Here is an 18,497-nt window from a genome sequence, read left to right on the forward strand (position 1 = left end):
CAAGACCAACAAAAGAAACCAACTGACCAATTAACAAAGAAGTCACTAAGCAGGTAAGTTAAAGAACTATACATATTTGTTATTTAAACTCTCAATATCACAAAATAAGGATTTTTTTTCTAAAGGTGACACACCACCCAAGTAATGGATGGTTTTTTGGCGAATTTTGACACACCAAGTTCAAAAGGTTGCCCATCACTGCTGTAGTCTATTCAACTATATTGAATAGTAAATTCAACATTGGAAGCTGTTCCCTGATTTTTGCATTGTGGTTTGATGTGTTACATGTTGATTTTGATACAAGGCAAGCTTCTGATGTACCCTGATTAAAAGAAATACATGGAAATTGGTTTCCACCGCTATTTGACTGCACCTGACATCCCAAAAAACATCGGTTATCTTTTATGCATTAAACAAGCTTCAAGTCACATGGGTGTTTAGCTTTTTCAAATAATATATGTATATAATATATATAAAAATATAATGAGCTGAGAAGAAAAACCATTTCATTCCAGTTGAAATGTGTTACCATTTCCAGAATGCTTGTTGTATAATTAAGCTGGGTATAGTACCCATGTAAAATCCAACTAGCGATAACAGTATTGAATAATGACTGACTAAAAAAAACTGGATAAATTAATTTTTCTAATTACTAAAGGAAAATAATAAAGCTTTTATTTTCAGTAGGAAACATATTCTGAATTTATTTTCTAAAGGTTTGCACTCTACAAGTTGAGTCCTTTCCCTGATAAACACTGCCGAGCTACAACCCAAGCAAGGTCAAGAAGGAGTAAACAAAGGCATTACACCCAACAAATACTATCCTGAGCTACCACAGCAATATTATGTATGAGAGGAGTAACATCAATCTTGTGATAGGTCACACATCTCTTAAAACGTCTGACTACAATGAAGGATGGGAAAGGCAGGTTAACCTGTTGGAATAGAGTTCTACTGTGGCTCTCTTTTTATGCTTCCAATTGACCGTGCAGGAAGAATGCAAATGTGACATTTCTCTTCTTAGAACAAGTGGATAACTGCTGCCAGCAGCACAAGCTCTTTCCAAAATGGGATAAGTGTGGCATTGTACATTGTTCTACAACATGCAGTTAGTGCACATGTAGATATAGTAGTTACTTGGTTTTGGTTTTAATGTGCACATTTACTGTAAAGTCATTAAAGCTTCCAAACCATAGTAAACTTGTATTACTTGTATTGTATGAAAACTGCTTTGTCCTGCTCCTGACCTCCCCCCCCCCCATCCCATGAAGTGATCATTTAACTAAAAGTTGCTATGCAGTCTGTAAACAAAGCAGACAGGTAAAAATTTGAAAAACTTAACACACCTACAAACCTGTATAATATTGGTTGCTATAATCTTTAAGTCTATGGAGGTCATTTATCTTATCTATATTTGTTTTGGCTTGTTTTTGCCTGTCTTTTTTTCCATCTGCTACTTAAATAATTTAACAATCTTACTTTTTCCTTGTGTTAAATGGGTTTATGTTTTAGATCTCTTTTTCCTTTAGTTTTCGTCTGCAATTTTTGGCCAAAAAATGTTGCAAATGTTACACAATTTGAAAACATATATGTGAATTGTGACATTTAGAACATCTGGAATAGAAATAAATGTGTCTTACTGATGATAAACAAATGTCCGGTGGACTTCTGTGCACATTTCAAAATATCCCCAAAAAAGGAGCAAGAATTGCAATGCACCAAAACCAGTCTCAAAAAATACAGAAAAAAAGAAAGAAAATACAGGCAGTCCCCGGGTTAAGTACAAGATAGGGTCTGGAGGTTTGTTCTTAAGTTGAATTTGTATGCAAGTCGAAACTGTATACTTTATAATTGTAGATCCAGACAAAAAAAAATTTGGCCCTAGTGAAAATTGGAGTTTAAACATTTTTTGCTGTAATGGAACAAGGATTATCAATAAATCTTCATTACAGAAACTCTACAGCTGATTATTGCAGTCTGGGACTATAGTAAAGCATTCAGAAAGCTTCACCAGAGGTCAGAGGGGTCTGTCTGTAACTATGGGTTGTCTGTAAGTCGGGTGTCCTTAAGTAGGGGACCGCCTGTAAAGACAAATCACACAATAAATGTTAATCTACATGGTGAGATACTATCCAGGTCAATAAGGAGTTAAACTATTAAAAAACCCTCAATCTTTTTGATCTCTGTGATGCTGTGGAACACAAGTTTGTTTAGATACCATCATAAGTGCAGAATGAAATGAGGAAAAAACAGGACTTTTTAATATAAAATGTATTTTATACACCATTCATTTATGAAATTGGCTTCAAAAGCTCACCCCTTTTTGTATTTCTGCCTTTTAACCCCTTAACAACAAGTAACATCATTCTACGTCACATGTCGGCTGGGGGTGTATGGAAAGAAGCCACAAGCTGAGCCCTCTCTATTCAAGGTGGGTGTTTGCTGCATTTCTGCCTGGTTGCTGAACATCACCACTACCTTTTCTCTTGATATTACCACTGACCACAGCTCAGTAGTCCACACTCAGTAGTACTTACACCAAACATTTTTTTTAATAACCATTTTTATATTTGAATAGACTGAGCATTTTGAGATGTGGGATACCCAACATGTTTATGTTCCCTATTTACGTAAGGCACAATATACTGCAATACAATTGTATAGTATTAAGATTTATTAGTGATTGTTCTATGGCAGCTATCAGGACCCTTGGAGAAGCTCCTAGCTGTTACAATAACCGGTCGCCGCCCCCCAATGAGGTCATGGTGGCAACAATCTCCAATACGGAGGAGTGCATGTACTGATGCCATTTAAGTGCCGCAGTCAAATGCGACCATGGTGGTTAACAGGCAAATACAGTTGAGAAGGCGACATTCAATAGATTGACAATAGATTCCACCATGACACCCATGATACTCCTCAGAGGACTTACACTTTCACTTTTAAGTTTATTCTATTTATATATTTGCAAAATAATTTGGAACTATTTTTGCTTTCCTTGGCAATATTTCTTTCTGTATCTAATTTTGATGCTTTTGTATGTTTTTTAGAACATTTGTTTTTCTCTATATAATTATGTAACACTTTCTTGTTTTAGTAACCTAAATGCCTTATCATTCTTGTTGCTCGTCTTATTGATTGTCTTATAGTATTAGTTAACTACATAGTTTTTTCCTGATTCTATTGTTCTTATTCCCATATGGTATATTTCTTTCAAAGGACCTTTTTAGAATACTTTTAAAAACATCCCATTTATTTATGCTTTTATTTTTGAGAACATTGTCCCAGTTTATGTCCTCAAGGTACTCCCTTAGCTGCTGAAAATGTGCCCTTCTGAATTTTAGAGTTATTGTTGCCCCTTTTCTGAAAGTCATATTGAAGATTATTTAAAAGTGAATGGTATTGTGGTCACTGTTACCTAGGTGACCCTCAACTTGTAATTTTGATACCCTTCACGTCTATTGGTCATTATAAGATTCAGCATACTCTTGTTGGGTCTTGTGCCAGTTCTTTTTTTGGATGATGCCAAAGACCTTCTGCATTTGTAGGACCTGCAGCTTTCTGTCCTCTAGTCTGTAATGGGGTAATTGAAGGCTCCATCTATTTCACCTACCAGCAGTTACTCTGCTGCCTCCATTATACATGGAGTCTTAAAACAAACTCTACTAACATTTTCTTCTTTTATTCTCCCCTTATCTCCACCCATAAGAACTCTACATTCTCTACATCCTCACTGATGTCATCTTGCAGGACCGGCATGAAAGATGTATGAGGTCCTTTAGAAAACATCCCTAGATTTGAAAGGATTAAAGAGAATTTGTCTGAAATAATATGAGAGATGATGTATAGGAATGTGCAGTGAATTGAGCAGTGAATTAATATTCACAGAGAATATTGTTAGAGATAATTTCACTATATGGTTTATAAATCTGCCAATTTATAGAGACACCACTACAGGCAAGTAGAACTAAGATAATGATTAGTTTATGAAGCCTTCAATGGGATTACAATTACCAGTGTGCATTTCACTTCATTTGTAACCAGTTTTTCTATCTTTCTGTCACTATGCAAACTGAAATGTGATCTTGCAGTCACATGTTGGACTGTTCTGTTCTCGTGGTTCAGAGCCTAAAGAAGGAATGTACAATTATATTACTTCTTAAAATCCCATTTGCATGAATGACACATAGAGCTAAAGTGTTAAACCGTAACATCCTTTGATAATTCTGGTCTCATCATCTACAAGGCTTTTAATAATATAACATTTTGCAGCTTTGATCATTACTTGAAAATAGATGTGCATTTCTCTTATTCTTACTTCACAGTGCTTCTAGCAGCATCGGGATCCTGGGCTGTAACTGTTCCTATAATAGTGTTAATTTTTGCATCTTCCTTAACTTCGAGAACATAGGCGGACTTGCTAAATACTGGAGGCTCATCCACATCCTCCACTATAATTTTCACGGTAGCCACATCATTGAAGGGTCCTAAGTTGTGAAATCTCGGGTCATCATATATATTGGCAGCCTCGACCTTTAAAATGAACATCCTTGTTTTCTCAAAGTCCATCATCTGGAAAAAAAAAAACAATGAAATTTAATATGCAAAATATAAATAACCAAATTTCACCTTAATTTATTTTCCATTATATTCAATTTTACAACCATTTTATATATGTATTCTGATAAAGTCACTGGCATTGTTTTATATGTTTTTGGACACCTATGTTACATGTAATATAATATATTATTTAATTTTACACCACTTTTTTAAAAGTGTTTGTGACACAACCTCAGTATTTTCAGTATCATAAAACTGTGGTATTGGCAATCTGTTACCACGATTCTTGATGGGTGAAGCAGGAGGAGAAGCATACACTGTGCTCAGCTATCTGACTGATAGAGGCATTCTTGTCCTGCCGTTACACTTATTAGATAGACTGGAATTCACCGTACTGGAGTTCTAGGTATCCAATAATAATTACTCAAAAGTCGGATCCTCACCTAAAATGGGGTCACAAATTATGTATCTTTTATAATCTTTGAATGTCACTTTCCTCAAAGGCTGATAACGTTCCACTTTATCCAAGCTTTTAGGGTGCGTCCACACATTCAGGGTTGCTCTTTGTAACCCTGCGGAATCTGTAGGCGCTATATAAATTATAAAAGAACTATTATTAATAGGTTTTCTGATGCATTTTTTGAAGTCCAAGGAGTGGAGTGAAAAAAGAGGAGGAGTAGTTCTTCTCAATGATATGCTGTTACCCATTACGATCCACATTTGCTATTAGCTTCAAAAAGTGCTTCAGAAAACCTGGACATGATGATGCTTCCTCAGTGATTATGAAAAAATATAGAAGATATTATAAGATAGTATGGAAACCTGTTGTATTGTATACTGATATTGCATTCCTCCATGAAGAAAAGTAATTGTTTATATTTTTAAAAAAAATTAAAAGACTCCTGCACAAAAAAGGATACTACTGGACCTTAGGGAATCATAGGAACTGTTCACATTACACTGAAACTTTCCATTACAATTAAAACAATAGCAGTGGAAGATCCACTGTGACTTCTACTATACAATATGGTCTATCCAAGCCTTGTAAGAGAGGTTCTTCACTTGTGAGACTGTAGTTGCTATTCAGAACACCACTTCTTGTAAAACTATCATTATAGTTACTATGTAGCAATAAAAAAATACAAATACCTTTCCACAAAATAGAAGGTCGCTATTAGGTTCCAAGCAATGTGCTTGTCTGCACTTCAATGAAAATCTAAGGTAACCACATAAAAGTGAATGGAATGCAGGGTTGCCATGGGAAGCAGTGTTCTAATGATTGAGCATTTTGGGTGCCTTCACATGTGGCATTTTTTTTGATTTACAAACATAATACAAACCTCCAGGGGCGGGGCTCAGCCCAATCCAGTGAAACACATGTGATCAGTAAGCAGCACCCGCTGCTTTGCATGTACACGATACGAAACACTGGGTGCTTGTTGTCGATCACATGCATTTCACTGGATGCTCCCCCAGGACTCACCACAGGCTGCTGGCAGGGAGCCAGGTAATGTAAAATAATCTATTATAGACTACTGAAATAATTCTAAAATGCTGACAAAGGTATTTTTAAAATCAGCATGGCATAGGCTATTGAAACCTGTCAACAGCTAAAAATTGCATTCCTGGTAACAGGTTTGCATTAAGTTTGCCATAAAGATTAAATCTTTAGAAAGACTAGTTAATGAAAAAGGGACATCAATTCTGATATCTAATTCCTTCTCTGCTCCAATGCCTACCATCTGAGAACTTTCTGGCTGCCCATATGCATTATGTCATTGATCAGTCCTGGAAGATTAACCCGAACATTAATTTAATATGTCTAATTTCATGAAAATTGTATCTGTAAGGCAATCATTACAATTGATAGCCATTACTGAGCTGGGTAAGACATGCTCAGGTTGCCTATATGAATACAGATATATAGACATACTATAAATACAGATAAAGAGATACAAATGATCCAAAATGGTTTAGCATTCTATATTTTCTCTTTGCTTTCAAAGTACAGGAAACAGAAAACCAAAGTGTGAGCAGCAAATTTGCTGTGTAGCCAAACCCATAAGCAAATCATCTGGATGACAAAAAGAATTAGATTAATTGTTTAATTAAGTGTTAGTTATATCTTGAGCACCTGCTTAATTGGCTGCGAAGGAGGACTTAAATTTAGGGGACAGTGATTTCTCATAGAAAGTAATCAAGCCACAATGAAGTTATAGGTTGTCTTAATTTAATATGGGGGAGAATTATCTATGATAAAATTCCTCCTCTGATCCTACAGTAGTATATTTGCTGAGTACATTTTCTATGCAAGGGCAGGAGATCTTAAAATAAAAAAAATGACTGGAAATGATGGCGTATTTATCTTCCAGCTCCAGCAGCACCCACACAGCAATAAAAAGCTGCACAATCCAAAACATTAATTCCTGACGTGCACCATGCAATGTACTTAACATGATTTAACCATGTTTCTTATCTGCCAGAGCTCTCTATTCCCCAGGGGAGTTCTCCCTGGCATTAGGGGTCCGATGGAGGGCCAAGATGATCACATACGGGAAATAGTTATCCGGAATTTAATGTATTATGTCTTTACACTAGAATTCATGTTGTTTTTTTGTTTGTTTAATGGAAATGAGGTAGTTTGAAGGGTATTAGTATAAAACACCTGTTCTCTGTTTATATATACCAGCGGGAGAGCAAACTTGGTTTCATCTAATAAAATTGCATGGTGTGACACTCTAAGAATATTTTATGGTGCTCCAACACTACATTTATTAAATTGCAGGCAAACAATGAAATTATTTCTAAACAATCATATTAACAATAATAAAAACCAAAATAGGACTTCTATAAATTAATAAATCCAAAAGGTAATGTATAAAATAGAATGAAACTAATTTCAGGACCATTTTAATATAACATAATATATTCTCTCTAAAATCTCCTGCAGATGTCAATATGGATCATCCAGTGGATTTTTGCTTGTTAAAGGATGAAAAAAAAATAAAATCAAACTAAGCATCAGTAGTCCAACATGGTACAATGGAAGGAAAATATTTGCTTCCAACTGTTTGCTGTGCAGTATTGGTTCCTGTTTTCTCGTTCCCAGATGATCTTGGGAGTTGAAGGTGTTGGTTCCTCATTTTTCTGATATTGATGAAATATCCTAATTCTTTAAATATTTTACAGTGAGTTATCTCACCAGAGCACAAACAATTGCCAATGTTCAGGGCTGTAGAGTTGGAGTCAGTGGCAATTTTGAGAATAAGAGTCATTATTAAATGACCGACTTCAACTCCACAAACATATAATAAATTATAAAAATTGTTTCTTTTAAATGTCTAAAATGCAACCACAGCAATTATAAATGCCACAGGATAGTAATAAATATCACCCCACAAACTGCATTCAGAGCATCAGAGAAACAACATGAGGAGAGAAAAAGAACTGGACAGCACATCCACACATCACACAATGATCTACTGCTGCTAGTCTACATTATATAACGAACTCGAGGTTCTTAGTTACATTTTGATCAAATTGTATAAGCCCACCAGTACGGGTGCTGGGGGGCAACCAGGTCTTGGTCCCTGCCGGCGATGTGCTGCGGCGGTGGTGGACGCCATGTGATGCCGCACACAATAGCGTAGGGACCCACCAAAAAGAGGTCACCTTGAAGTGGTTGGTGGGCTTATACAATTTGATCAAAATGTAACTAAGAACCTCGAGTTCGTTATATAATGTAGCCTAGCGGCAGTAGATCATTGTGTGATGTGTGGATGTGCGGTCCAGTTCTTTTTCTCTCCTAATTTTGGTTTAGTATAATCTATCCCTTCATTTATTTAATTTTTGCCTGGTACCAGCACTTCGCCCCATTCGACCCAGGTGCTTTTAAATTAGCAGGAGACTGCATATAGGGGCCACCTACTTCTTCTCAGCTAGTGCCTGAGACTACATGGAACAGTGAGTATTCAACACCTGTTCACCCATGGTGAGCCTTTTTCCTGTTCACATGGTGCAGTATTGCATGGCGTCCGCCGCTTCTGTGGTGCGGTGCTGGTGGGGACCCGGGCCTGGAGCCATAGGGGCTATGCCTGCCAGTACGGGTGCTGAGGGCAACAAGGTCTTGGTCCCTGCCGGCGCTGTGCTGCAGCGGTGGTGGATGCCATGTGATGCCGCACACAATAGCGTAGGGACCCACCAAAAAGAGGTCACCTTGAAGTCGTTGGTGGGCTTATACAATTTGATCAAAAAGTAACTAAGAACCTCAAGTTCGTTATATAATGTAGCCTAGCGGCAGTAGATCATTGTATCATGTGTGGATGTGCGGTCCAGTTCTTTCTCTCCTCATGTTGGTTTAATACCACTAGAGACCCTAGGGCAGACAATGATGATAATGGAGAGACCCCCAGAGTAGACAATAATAATACTGGAAAACCCAGAGCAGACAGATAATACTGGATACCCCATAGCAAATAATAATAATAGAGACACCATAGCAGACTAAAAATACTGGAGACCCCCAGAGCATAGAATTACTAATAATGGAAACCCCTAGGGCAGACAAATACTGGAGATCGCCGAGGAGATAATAATACTGGAGACCCAAGAGCAGATAAATACTGGAGACCCCATAATAGACTAAAAAAATGAATTCCCCCAGATCAGATAAATACAGGAGACCCCCATTGCAGATAATAATAATGGACTCCCCATAGCAGACTAATAATACTGGAGATCCGAGAGCAGACAAATACTAATACTAGTGACCCCATAGCAGACAATAATAAAGGAGACCCTTAGAGAGTAAAACTACTAATACTGGAGACCTCAAGAGCATAAAACTAATAATACTGGGAAATACTGGAGCAAACTGGTACTGGAAACCCCATAGCAGATAAAAATACTGGAGACCTTGAGAGCAGACAAATACTGGAAACCCCAACTTCAGCATCTTCTCTCCTGTACTGCTCAGCTCTGTGTCCCCCGCTGGTTGTATGTGCAGACATCAGGACCCATAGTAGAGGTACACCAGGAGCAGGAAAGAAGCAGTACAGTACAGCTATGTGAGTATTTACCACGCATAAATCCTTTTCTGCTTCTGGGGCTGTTGTGCTCAGTGTACTTACAATGCATACAATGCATACAATACATACAATGCACACAATGCAGGAGTCAGGACACAGAGTGGTGTGGCATGAGAGGAGAGGACTTCTCAGGTGCACTCGGCCTTCTGCACCAATGATCACTACCATCAGCAGTGGTAGGACTGCAACTCAAGACCATCCTCTTCTAGGCTTAAAGTTGCTCCTCAACTACAGATCAAAGGAACAAGGCACTAGGAAGGAATGCCTGCATTTATCTTAGTACTTCTAGAGTGACCAAGAAAACAGGATTTTGGAGTCAGAGGAGTCAGTGTCCAAATGGGTGGAGCTGGTTTCAGAATCAGAGTCGAAATGAGGAAAATTAAGTTGGAGTCGTAGTTGGAGTCAAAAGTTTGGCCATATTTCAATTCAACATGTTCAATTTTTTCTCCTTGACAAAGGCTTAGTCTTTCCTATACATGTTTTGCATTTACCCCTTGAAAAGCAAATAACAACTACACAAAGTATCATATATACAAGAAGGCCGGCGTAGTAATTGAAATGTATCAAAGACATAACAACTGAAGCAGCACAAGGCTTTAATGTTTTTTTGCATCTCAGCTTGGGCCATTTCCCAGAATATATATTATGAGCATCACTTAGAAACACAAAAGGGTTTACAGCCATCTAGCAATTGGAGTTTATGGAATGACTTGCGTGTGTCTCTGAACCCATGTGCAGCCATAAAATTCTAGACCTATGAATTGCAAATTATAGAAACTCATGGGACATTTAATCTAAATACAACTAGAGAAAGAGATTGCATATACAATAAATTGTACTCTTCTTATGCCTACCAGGAAAATGAAAGAGGAAAAACTAGAGCAGGCTGATTTGTGCTTCCATATAACAGGATGTACCAGCTACAGTTAAAGGGGTATTCTCGTCTGGGCACTCACATTCAGTTTGAAAAATCTGCAATATATAAACATTTCTTCAATTAGATGTTATTAAAAAAATGCTCCTGTGTGAAGAAAATTTCTCATAAATGTAGCCATATGGTCCCTTAGAAACGAGATAGCTTCCTCGGATACGGCCACCTCTGCTGGAGGGATTGCACAAATAAACAAAATGTTTTTGTATATGAAATGTCCGGGAGTGACTACATGTCCCGCAGCCGTCCTGTGGTAATGATCGCTTAATCCAGGAGGTCAGACAGGACTCAATAGCGCATGTCTGACCACTGCTGCCAGAGTGTGACGTGGTCGTAACCGAGGAAGCTATCTGGTTTCTAAGGGACAACATGACTACATTTATGTGAAATTATCTTCACACAGGAACATTTTTTTTTAATAACATCAAATTGAAGAAATGTTTATATAGGGAAGATTAATCAAACTGAATGTGAATGTCCAGACGAGAATACCCCTTTAAGGTGAGACAATGATTAAAAAATGCTTAAAAAAGATTTGATCAGCTGTTATATGAAAGTTCACATTTGCCATTTTAGAATATCTACTCCCATTAGTTTTTAAAGTGTAGATGAGCTTCGTTTCAGCATTTGTGACATGGAATACAGTGTGGTTCTGTATTAGGTGACCTGTTTACCACATATATGTCTTACAATATTTCAATTTTTCCTTTTTCACTCAGCAAGCAACTCTTCAATTTTAAGTAAAATTGTAATGATTTTACATCCAAACCTTTATCTGTACTTCCTGTGGATAGAAACTAGTCCATGGTCATATGATGTCACACAGGTGCACGGCTCTTTATAACACACAGCTTTGATTACTCTCTGTGATAATAACGAGCTGTGCACCTGTGTGACCTCACATGACCTTGGAGAGATTTCTATCTACAGGAACTAAACATATAAGCTATCTATAGGTAGACAGTTAGCAGTTAGATCTAGAGTTGATACAAATGAATTTTCAATATACAAACAATAACATGTATTTACCTAAATGACAACAACCGCTTTATGGCTGGTTGCAATTCTTTATACTAAATCAAAAGTTCTAAAAATGTTGTGCTTTGTGAATTTTAGGCACTGATCACATTTCCATTGTGAGCCAACATTGTGTATGATCCAACAGACTGAACTGAATTACAAAATGATTTCAGGTTCTGGTTTCAGCATGTTGTGTATCATGACTGCCATGAAATAATCAGGAATTTGCTCAAGATATGGGATCCAAAATAATTTGTCTGGAAAATTGGAAATATTTTCTGGGATAACCTGATCACCAATTGCAAATGTAGCTCCTCCTTCACAGATCAAAGCCTGGTTCAATTAAATGCTATGTATGAGATGTATTGGGCAATAGCAGAAGCCCACAGCAAACAAACTGGCTTTTTCACACATGTAGACTGAACTCTACCTGTACTTCTACGATAAGATCATTAATACAATTATAAAAGAAGAATATACTATAATGGATTGAAAAGTCCATTTGAGTAAATCTAACATATCTACTAGTATTATGCATAAGCTCCCATATATTATGAGAAATAACGCTGCTCAGATCATGAACTTCCCAGATACTCCAAAGATAAATTAGAAAACATTGTTTCAAGACTGCCAGAGAAGAAAAAGGTTAACTAGAGTAAGTGATCCCAATATCAGGGTAGATGTGTATGGCCTACTTATCTAGCCTATATAAGTCATGCATATAACTACAATAAAGCAGATATGTCATGAAAGAAGAACATATTATCATCATAGCAGGACGGAATAACTACTATACCAAATGGCTAAAAGGAAAAAAGAGAGGACCAAAACTATGCATCTACTGTATTTAGAGCTCTCAAAACTAGTCATCTCCCTAAACCAAATGAAAATGTCAAAAAGGGAACATTTGCATTATATTTCATAACCCAAAAGCATTATTAAATAGTTAGCATAAAATGTAATTGATTTCAAACGAACCTCATAGAAGAAAACCTTAATATACCGTATTTTTCAGACCAAAAGGCGCACAAAATACCCTTTGATTTTCTCAGAAATCAAAGGTGCGCCTTATAGTCCATAGCGCCTTATATATGAACCGTACTTACAGACACTAGCTGCCTTGAACTATACACAGGTCTGCCACCTGCTGGTCATTCATCCTTATAATCAGGTGCGCCTTATACTCTGGTGCGCCCTATATATGAACCTAGACGTTTAAGAAGGCATTTATTGATGGTGCACCTTATACTCCGGTCCGCCATATAGTCCGAAAAATACTGTATATAGATAAAGAAGGGCTGAATCTAAAGGATAAGCCACATCCTTTTTAATTCAATGGATTTTTAATGTTAAAATGTTGTTACTTTGAATGGCCTTGGGGCAGAAACCAACATCAGTTTTTGCTCTCCTTGCATCCAGTGCTGCAGGGATATCCCTGGGAATAAACAACAGATTTTTTTTCTTTTGTTACTTCATCTATTTCAAGGATACTGCATGTTATTGACTCAGTTTTACTAATTTCTCACTTGATTCTTTTGTGTTGTGTGATTTATCACAGCCTTTGGGTCTAAATTTAGGCACTCAGACTTCTTGTATAGAAAACATCTGACAGTAAAATCATGTTTAGACTTCCCACACTATTTTTACAATCAATTTCAGGTTTTCTATAAAATCAGAATAAGGTAAATATAATAGAGATTTTGTTACTTAGAAATGGTTTTGTGACCTTCTCTTGTTTCACATTAATGGTGTTGTTCTTAATTACTACACTAACAGATTCATTATTTAGCAGATCACATTGTGGAAATATTATCATTTCTGAGGCTAACCACAGAAGCACCCCAGCAATAAATCTGTGGAGCAACCTGTCAACAAGTCTTCCTATCCCCTGCAGTGTCACTACTGGAGAAGCATTAAAAATACACATTAAAATCATTGGACTGTCCATATAATTCCCAAACATGCAGGGCCCCCAGATTGAGATGCTCTAGTTCCTCTTCCCTTTGGCTAATACATGAGGATTTCAGATGGCAGACCTTGCTTATGTACTGTGCAAAGGATATAAAAGCATTGATACAAATTTAAGGAGGGAGTTCCAAACCTTTCCTCTTTACTGTCGTGTATGTCAGTGCCAGCATGATCTGTAGGACAAAAAAGATTGTCCAAATGTGTCAACGGGACACTATTTAGGAAATCTATTTTGTTCCCTGGTGACAAGCCGTTGAGGAGGATTTACAAATCAAAATCTAACATTGTTATACTTTTTGTATAATTTTTGCTATATTTTGCAGCAGTGACAGCAAAAAGTTTAACCATACTGGCCATGTTGACTTCTGAATTACAGTATATACTCGAGTGTAAGCAATTTATGTGCTGAAAAATCCCCATTTGGCTTATACACAAGGATATAAAAATAATAAACTTATTTCATGCAGTTTGCCCTGTTCTTAGTAAATGTGCCCCATTATGTTTATTAAAAACATGTCCACCGGTAAAATAGAATTGAATTGAAGCTGCCGGTGGCTTCAAAAAGATGGCAGGTCTTTTGAAGAATCAAGGCTGTCTCTTTTTAACCCATTCATTACAATGTGCGATTTGCATATATATATATTAGACCTGTGCGCGTCTTGTTGCTGGGAAAGATAAAAGCTTTTCATGTAATGGACATCTTACTAAGATATAAAAGATTAATCCTTTGCTGTACACATACACAAGCTTGTCTATGACCATCTCTGCATGAAGCACACATGGAATTGCAGGTTTGGATTTCAGACATAACAAGTGGAATTATTTATTTTGCAATTTCTTTACCTTGTACTGCTTAGATCATTGGTCCAATAATCTGTGGCCCATGTAGGTTGGACAAATGTGAAATCAAACAGCAATTCATTACTCCATCTCCATCAATGAACATTGTCTATGTGTCTGTTATCCAACAACAGGGCTCTCTATACTATGCCACAGTATCTCTAATTGGCAATCAGACTTTGCCTGGCTTCTCACACATCTTCACGGCCTCTCTATAGGTGGTCCTGGGAGCGGCTGACACCTCAGTGGTCTGTTGCTTACTGTTGTTTATTGCCTTCCCGTCAGAACATTGCCTCTATATATGTCTAGTTGACAACATCTCAGTAGGTTCTTATATTTGATTTTATCGAAGGAGATTCGATACTGCAGTTTTGAGCTAGAAACATTTAAGTTTATATTAAAGTTAAAAACAATGTTTGTCTTTTGTCCAGTGCTTTCTGTATTTTCACTATATTCTTAAGTGGCTACAAACAACCCATATAAATGGCTTGCAACATGCGTTTACATTAAGTTATCATAGTTCTTATAAGGTTAGGCTTCAGGTGCCTATATATTACAAGGTGATAAACGGTTGATTGCATCTACAGCAATATTTATTCAGATTCAACTCTAGGAGAAGAACTTGTCATGTAAGTGAGAAACCCGAGTATTTGTTAAACCTCTTTCACTAAATGAGGTAACACTTTATATAACCAACACGATTATATAGAAAATATAAATAACCATTCAGTAAACTTTTCAGTTTCAATACCTCTGGCCATTATTTGACTAGTACTCTGCATTTTCTTTTCATCAAGCTTTTAATAGCACTTTAATAGAAACCTATGAAACAGTATTTAATTTACTACTCACTGTAGATTTACAGCAAGCGGGCCATGTCCCTAGCACCTCTGGTAAAGCATATTTACAGCAATGGGCGCATGGGGATCACATGTCCTATCTTTCCACATGTTATTTTACCATGCGCCATGCATCGCTATGGAGAGGGGAGGGGTCACCACTCCTCCTCTCCATCGCGGCTACAGCCTAGAATGCAGCCTTAAAATATATACCCCAAAAATTGTGTTGTCCCTCTAGTCACTAATGTCTATCTATCCAACACCCAGTTGCCCTAAAAGAGACATGTCATATATCACACTTTGCATCATAAAGTGCCAAACACTATAATTATACTAAGAAATACTGCAAACAAGCTGGCCGCAAAAAATTCAAAAGTTTGAGCCATTAAAAAGATGTGCAAAAAAAACTGACAAATTTTATCTGGTCATGAAGATGCAAATTACCCCAATCTTAAATTATTTATAGTTCTGTAATTTTTGGGGATAATTCAATATAAAATAAACAAAGCCTTCAAAAACAAAATCTTTCTTTCTGACTTCAATCAATGGATCCAAAACCTAAAATTGTTGTTTACTTTCTCACTATTAAGAAGAAAACCTTTTCTTTGCAGTTCATAAATTCCTTGTGAGTTACCTTTCTGACAATAACAACTCCTTCCTGTGTTTCCTTGTCTGTGATGATTTGAAACATGTTATGTTCATCTCCATCAATGATTTTGTATTCCGTTTCCGCATTTACACCTTCATCTGCATCATTAGCTTTGATTCTGCCAATTGTAGAACCCACAGGGGAAGACTCTGGGGCCCTGAATTGATATATACCTGGAGAATGAAAAACAGAAGCTCTCAGAATAGTTTTAATGGTCCCTTCACAAAGCCTCAGAAAATATTATTTGAAGAGACCCAAAACAAAAATACCACAAACAGAATAAAGCAACAGAAGTATAACAGAAGTAGAGGGGCAATGAGCTATTTACTGGAAGCAGACAGGGGAATTAGGCAGGAATCAGAAATTATTTTTGTGATGAAAGTAACATCTCCCTATGTAGTTGAGCAGACTTTGAGCAACAAATAAGAAAACAAGATAAGTTGCACATAATGAAGCATCAAGAGACTGGCAGGTCTGGATATTGACGTTGGTTGTCTAAAGAGGAAGCACTGTACAAACTTTCCAATATTTTATAATACGTGCATAATTTATCACCTGTCAGTTTCTAAGACCACCATGATATGTATGTGCCAGGCATATATCAAGGAACTGAAGTGGTCAGATTTGCATTTCACAGTCACTGACATGAAGTAGAATAGACTCTCTTATGTCTGGCACTGCCAGATGAATGGCATTCTTCTGCAGAATAAGCCTTTAAACCTGTCTGACATTGACACATGAATAGTTACCACAAGGTACATATTTTTCTTGCATCAAAGTTCACTTATAAATGTAACCCAAGGCTTTACTGATTTTTAAAACCATATGTAGCTCATTTAAATACTTTAAATATATATATAGTTTACACCAGCTTTATTTTCTTTTGTATTAACAGTGGTCTTTTTTTAACAAATTTCTAACACCTACTAGTTGGGAGGTATTTCCTTTTTGTGTAGGCAGCATGCACAGTAATTTACCTGGCATGACCAGAACATTGGGGCACATTTACTAACAACAGTGCAAACTGCACCACCATGTTAAATCTGGCGCACAATCCGACTGAGCACCGTTAAGCCCTCTAATGTGGCGCAAGCACTTCTTAAATACCTGTTCAAGCAGTTTACACTAAAAAGAATCTTCAAAGTCTGACAGAAAACTGGCGCACAGCCCGTAAATGCCCCATTAAGTTTCAGCCAAGGGTGTGAATGTCAGGGTCTTGGGGTTAATTGCTCTTCAGTGCCCAACACTGGGCCTCATTTACACACTGTCCTAACATCTGATGAACTGAGCATAACTACCTCCTCACTTCATAAAGAACCCACCCATTTACCAAGGTAAAGGAAGTTAATGACCCAAACTCTACATTTAACCCCTTCACACCAAAACCACTTTTCACCTTCCTGACACAGCCCATTCAAATCTGCCCTTTGTCACTATAAATGGTTATAACTTTGGAACGCTTTAACATATCCAAGTGATTTTGAAATTGTTTTCTTGTGACAGATATTTGGTGAAAAGTTGAAAAATAAATCATGATTTTTGAAGTTCAAAATGTTCTACTTTTTCCACACATAGTAATAACAGCAAAAAAAACATAATAACTAACATTTACCGAATGTCTACTTTATGCTGACATTTTTTTATGCTCTCATTTTTGTAGGAGGTTATGGTGCGATTTTTAGGCAGCGATTTTTCACATTTTCATAAGAAACACAAAATTGTGCTTTTAAAGGGACCTGCTCAAATTTCAAATACTTTTGAGAGGCCTAAATAAAAGTAAAACCCCATAACTTACCCCACTATAGAAACTAAACCGCTTAACGTATGTAAAAAACTTGAAGTCTGCGCATGCTCAGTGTGTTAAAGCCTAGGAAGCAGGACCCAGCTCCGGGAAGTAGATTGCGCAGCCGTGGGGTACTGGAAGACCCCGGGGCTGCCATCAGAGCCACGGACCCCCCCAGTAAGTGCTAGGGGGGGGTCTGATTCACCTAAGATACCCCTTAGACACCGCGGTCTCTGCATAATCCATCGGATATGCATGAAAAGTTGCATGAGTATTGGAATTGCTTTTGTTCCATCCATAGGTACAATAAAGGTGATGTACTTACAACAGACAATATAAAGTAACACTATGAAAGATAACAGTGTTAGATAAAAGGTGATTAAAGGCAACCTGGTAACAGGCCCAATAGCCTATGTAATGCTGATTTTAAAAATGTCTTTGTCAGCATTCTGGATCATTTTGGTAGTTTATATAAGTTTAATTCACATTACAGGAGGTCCCCCACTTAAGAACACCCGGCTTAAAGACGACCCTTGGTTACAAACGGACCTCTGGTAATTGGTAATTTACTGTACTTTAGCCTGAGGCTACAATAAACAGCTATAACAGTTGTAAAAAGTGTCTGCAATTAAGCTACTGAAAAGATCCAGAATGCTGACAAAAGCATTTTTTAAAATCAGCATAGCACAGGCTATTGGAACTTGTCTATAGCTGAGAATGACATTCCTGGTGACAGGTTCCCTTTAAGGCAGGCAATGGTATGAAGCAAATGCAATTCAATTAGAGCATGTTTGGTAAAGGAACCTAGCTTGTATTCATA

At 37.2% G+C, this 18,497-nt stretch overlaps 1 protein-coding gene across 2 annotated transcripts in view; it reads right to left on the reverse strand.

The window, feature by feature from the left end:
- LOC140133094 (cadherin-6-like) overlaps positions 1-18,497 on the reverse strand; it is a 208,044-nt gene that overhangs the window by 36,355 nt on the left and 153,192 nt on the right. Inside the window, exons 6-7 of one of the 2 annotated variants that reach the window (XM_072152741.1) lie at positions 15,880-16,067; positions 4,319-4,572 (exon numbers count right to left, since the gene is read on the reverse strand). In XM_072152741.1, the coding sequence (XP_072008842.1) occupies positions 4,319-4,572; positions 15,880-16,067 (442 nt within the window). Of the gene's footprint in view, positions 1-4,318; positions 4,573-5,709; positions 5,794-15,879; positions 16,068-18,497 lie in introns of those variants that run through there. The other variant, XM_072152742.1, reaches the window with a different exon arrangement.

The sequence above is a fragment of the Engystomops pustulosus genome, chromosome 5 (assembly GCF_040894005.1).
Source record: "Engystomops pustulosus chromosome 5, aEngPut4.maternal, whole genome shotgun sequence".
Lineage (NCBI taxonomy): Eukaryota > Metazoa > Chordata > Amphibia > Anura > Leptodactylidae > Engystomops > Engystomops pustulosus.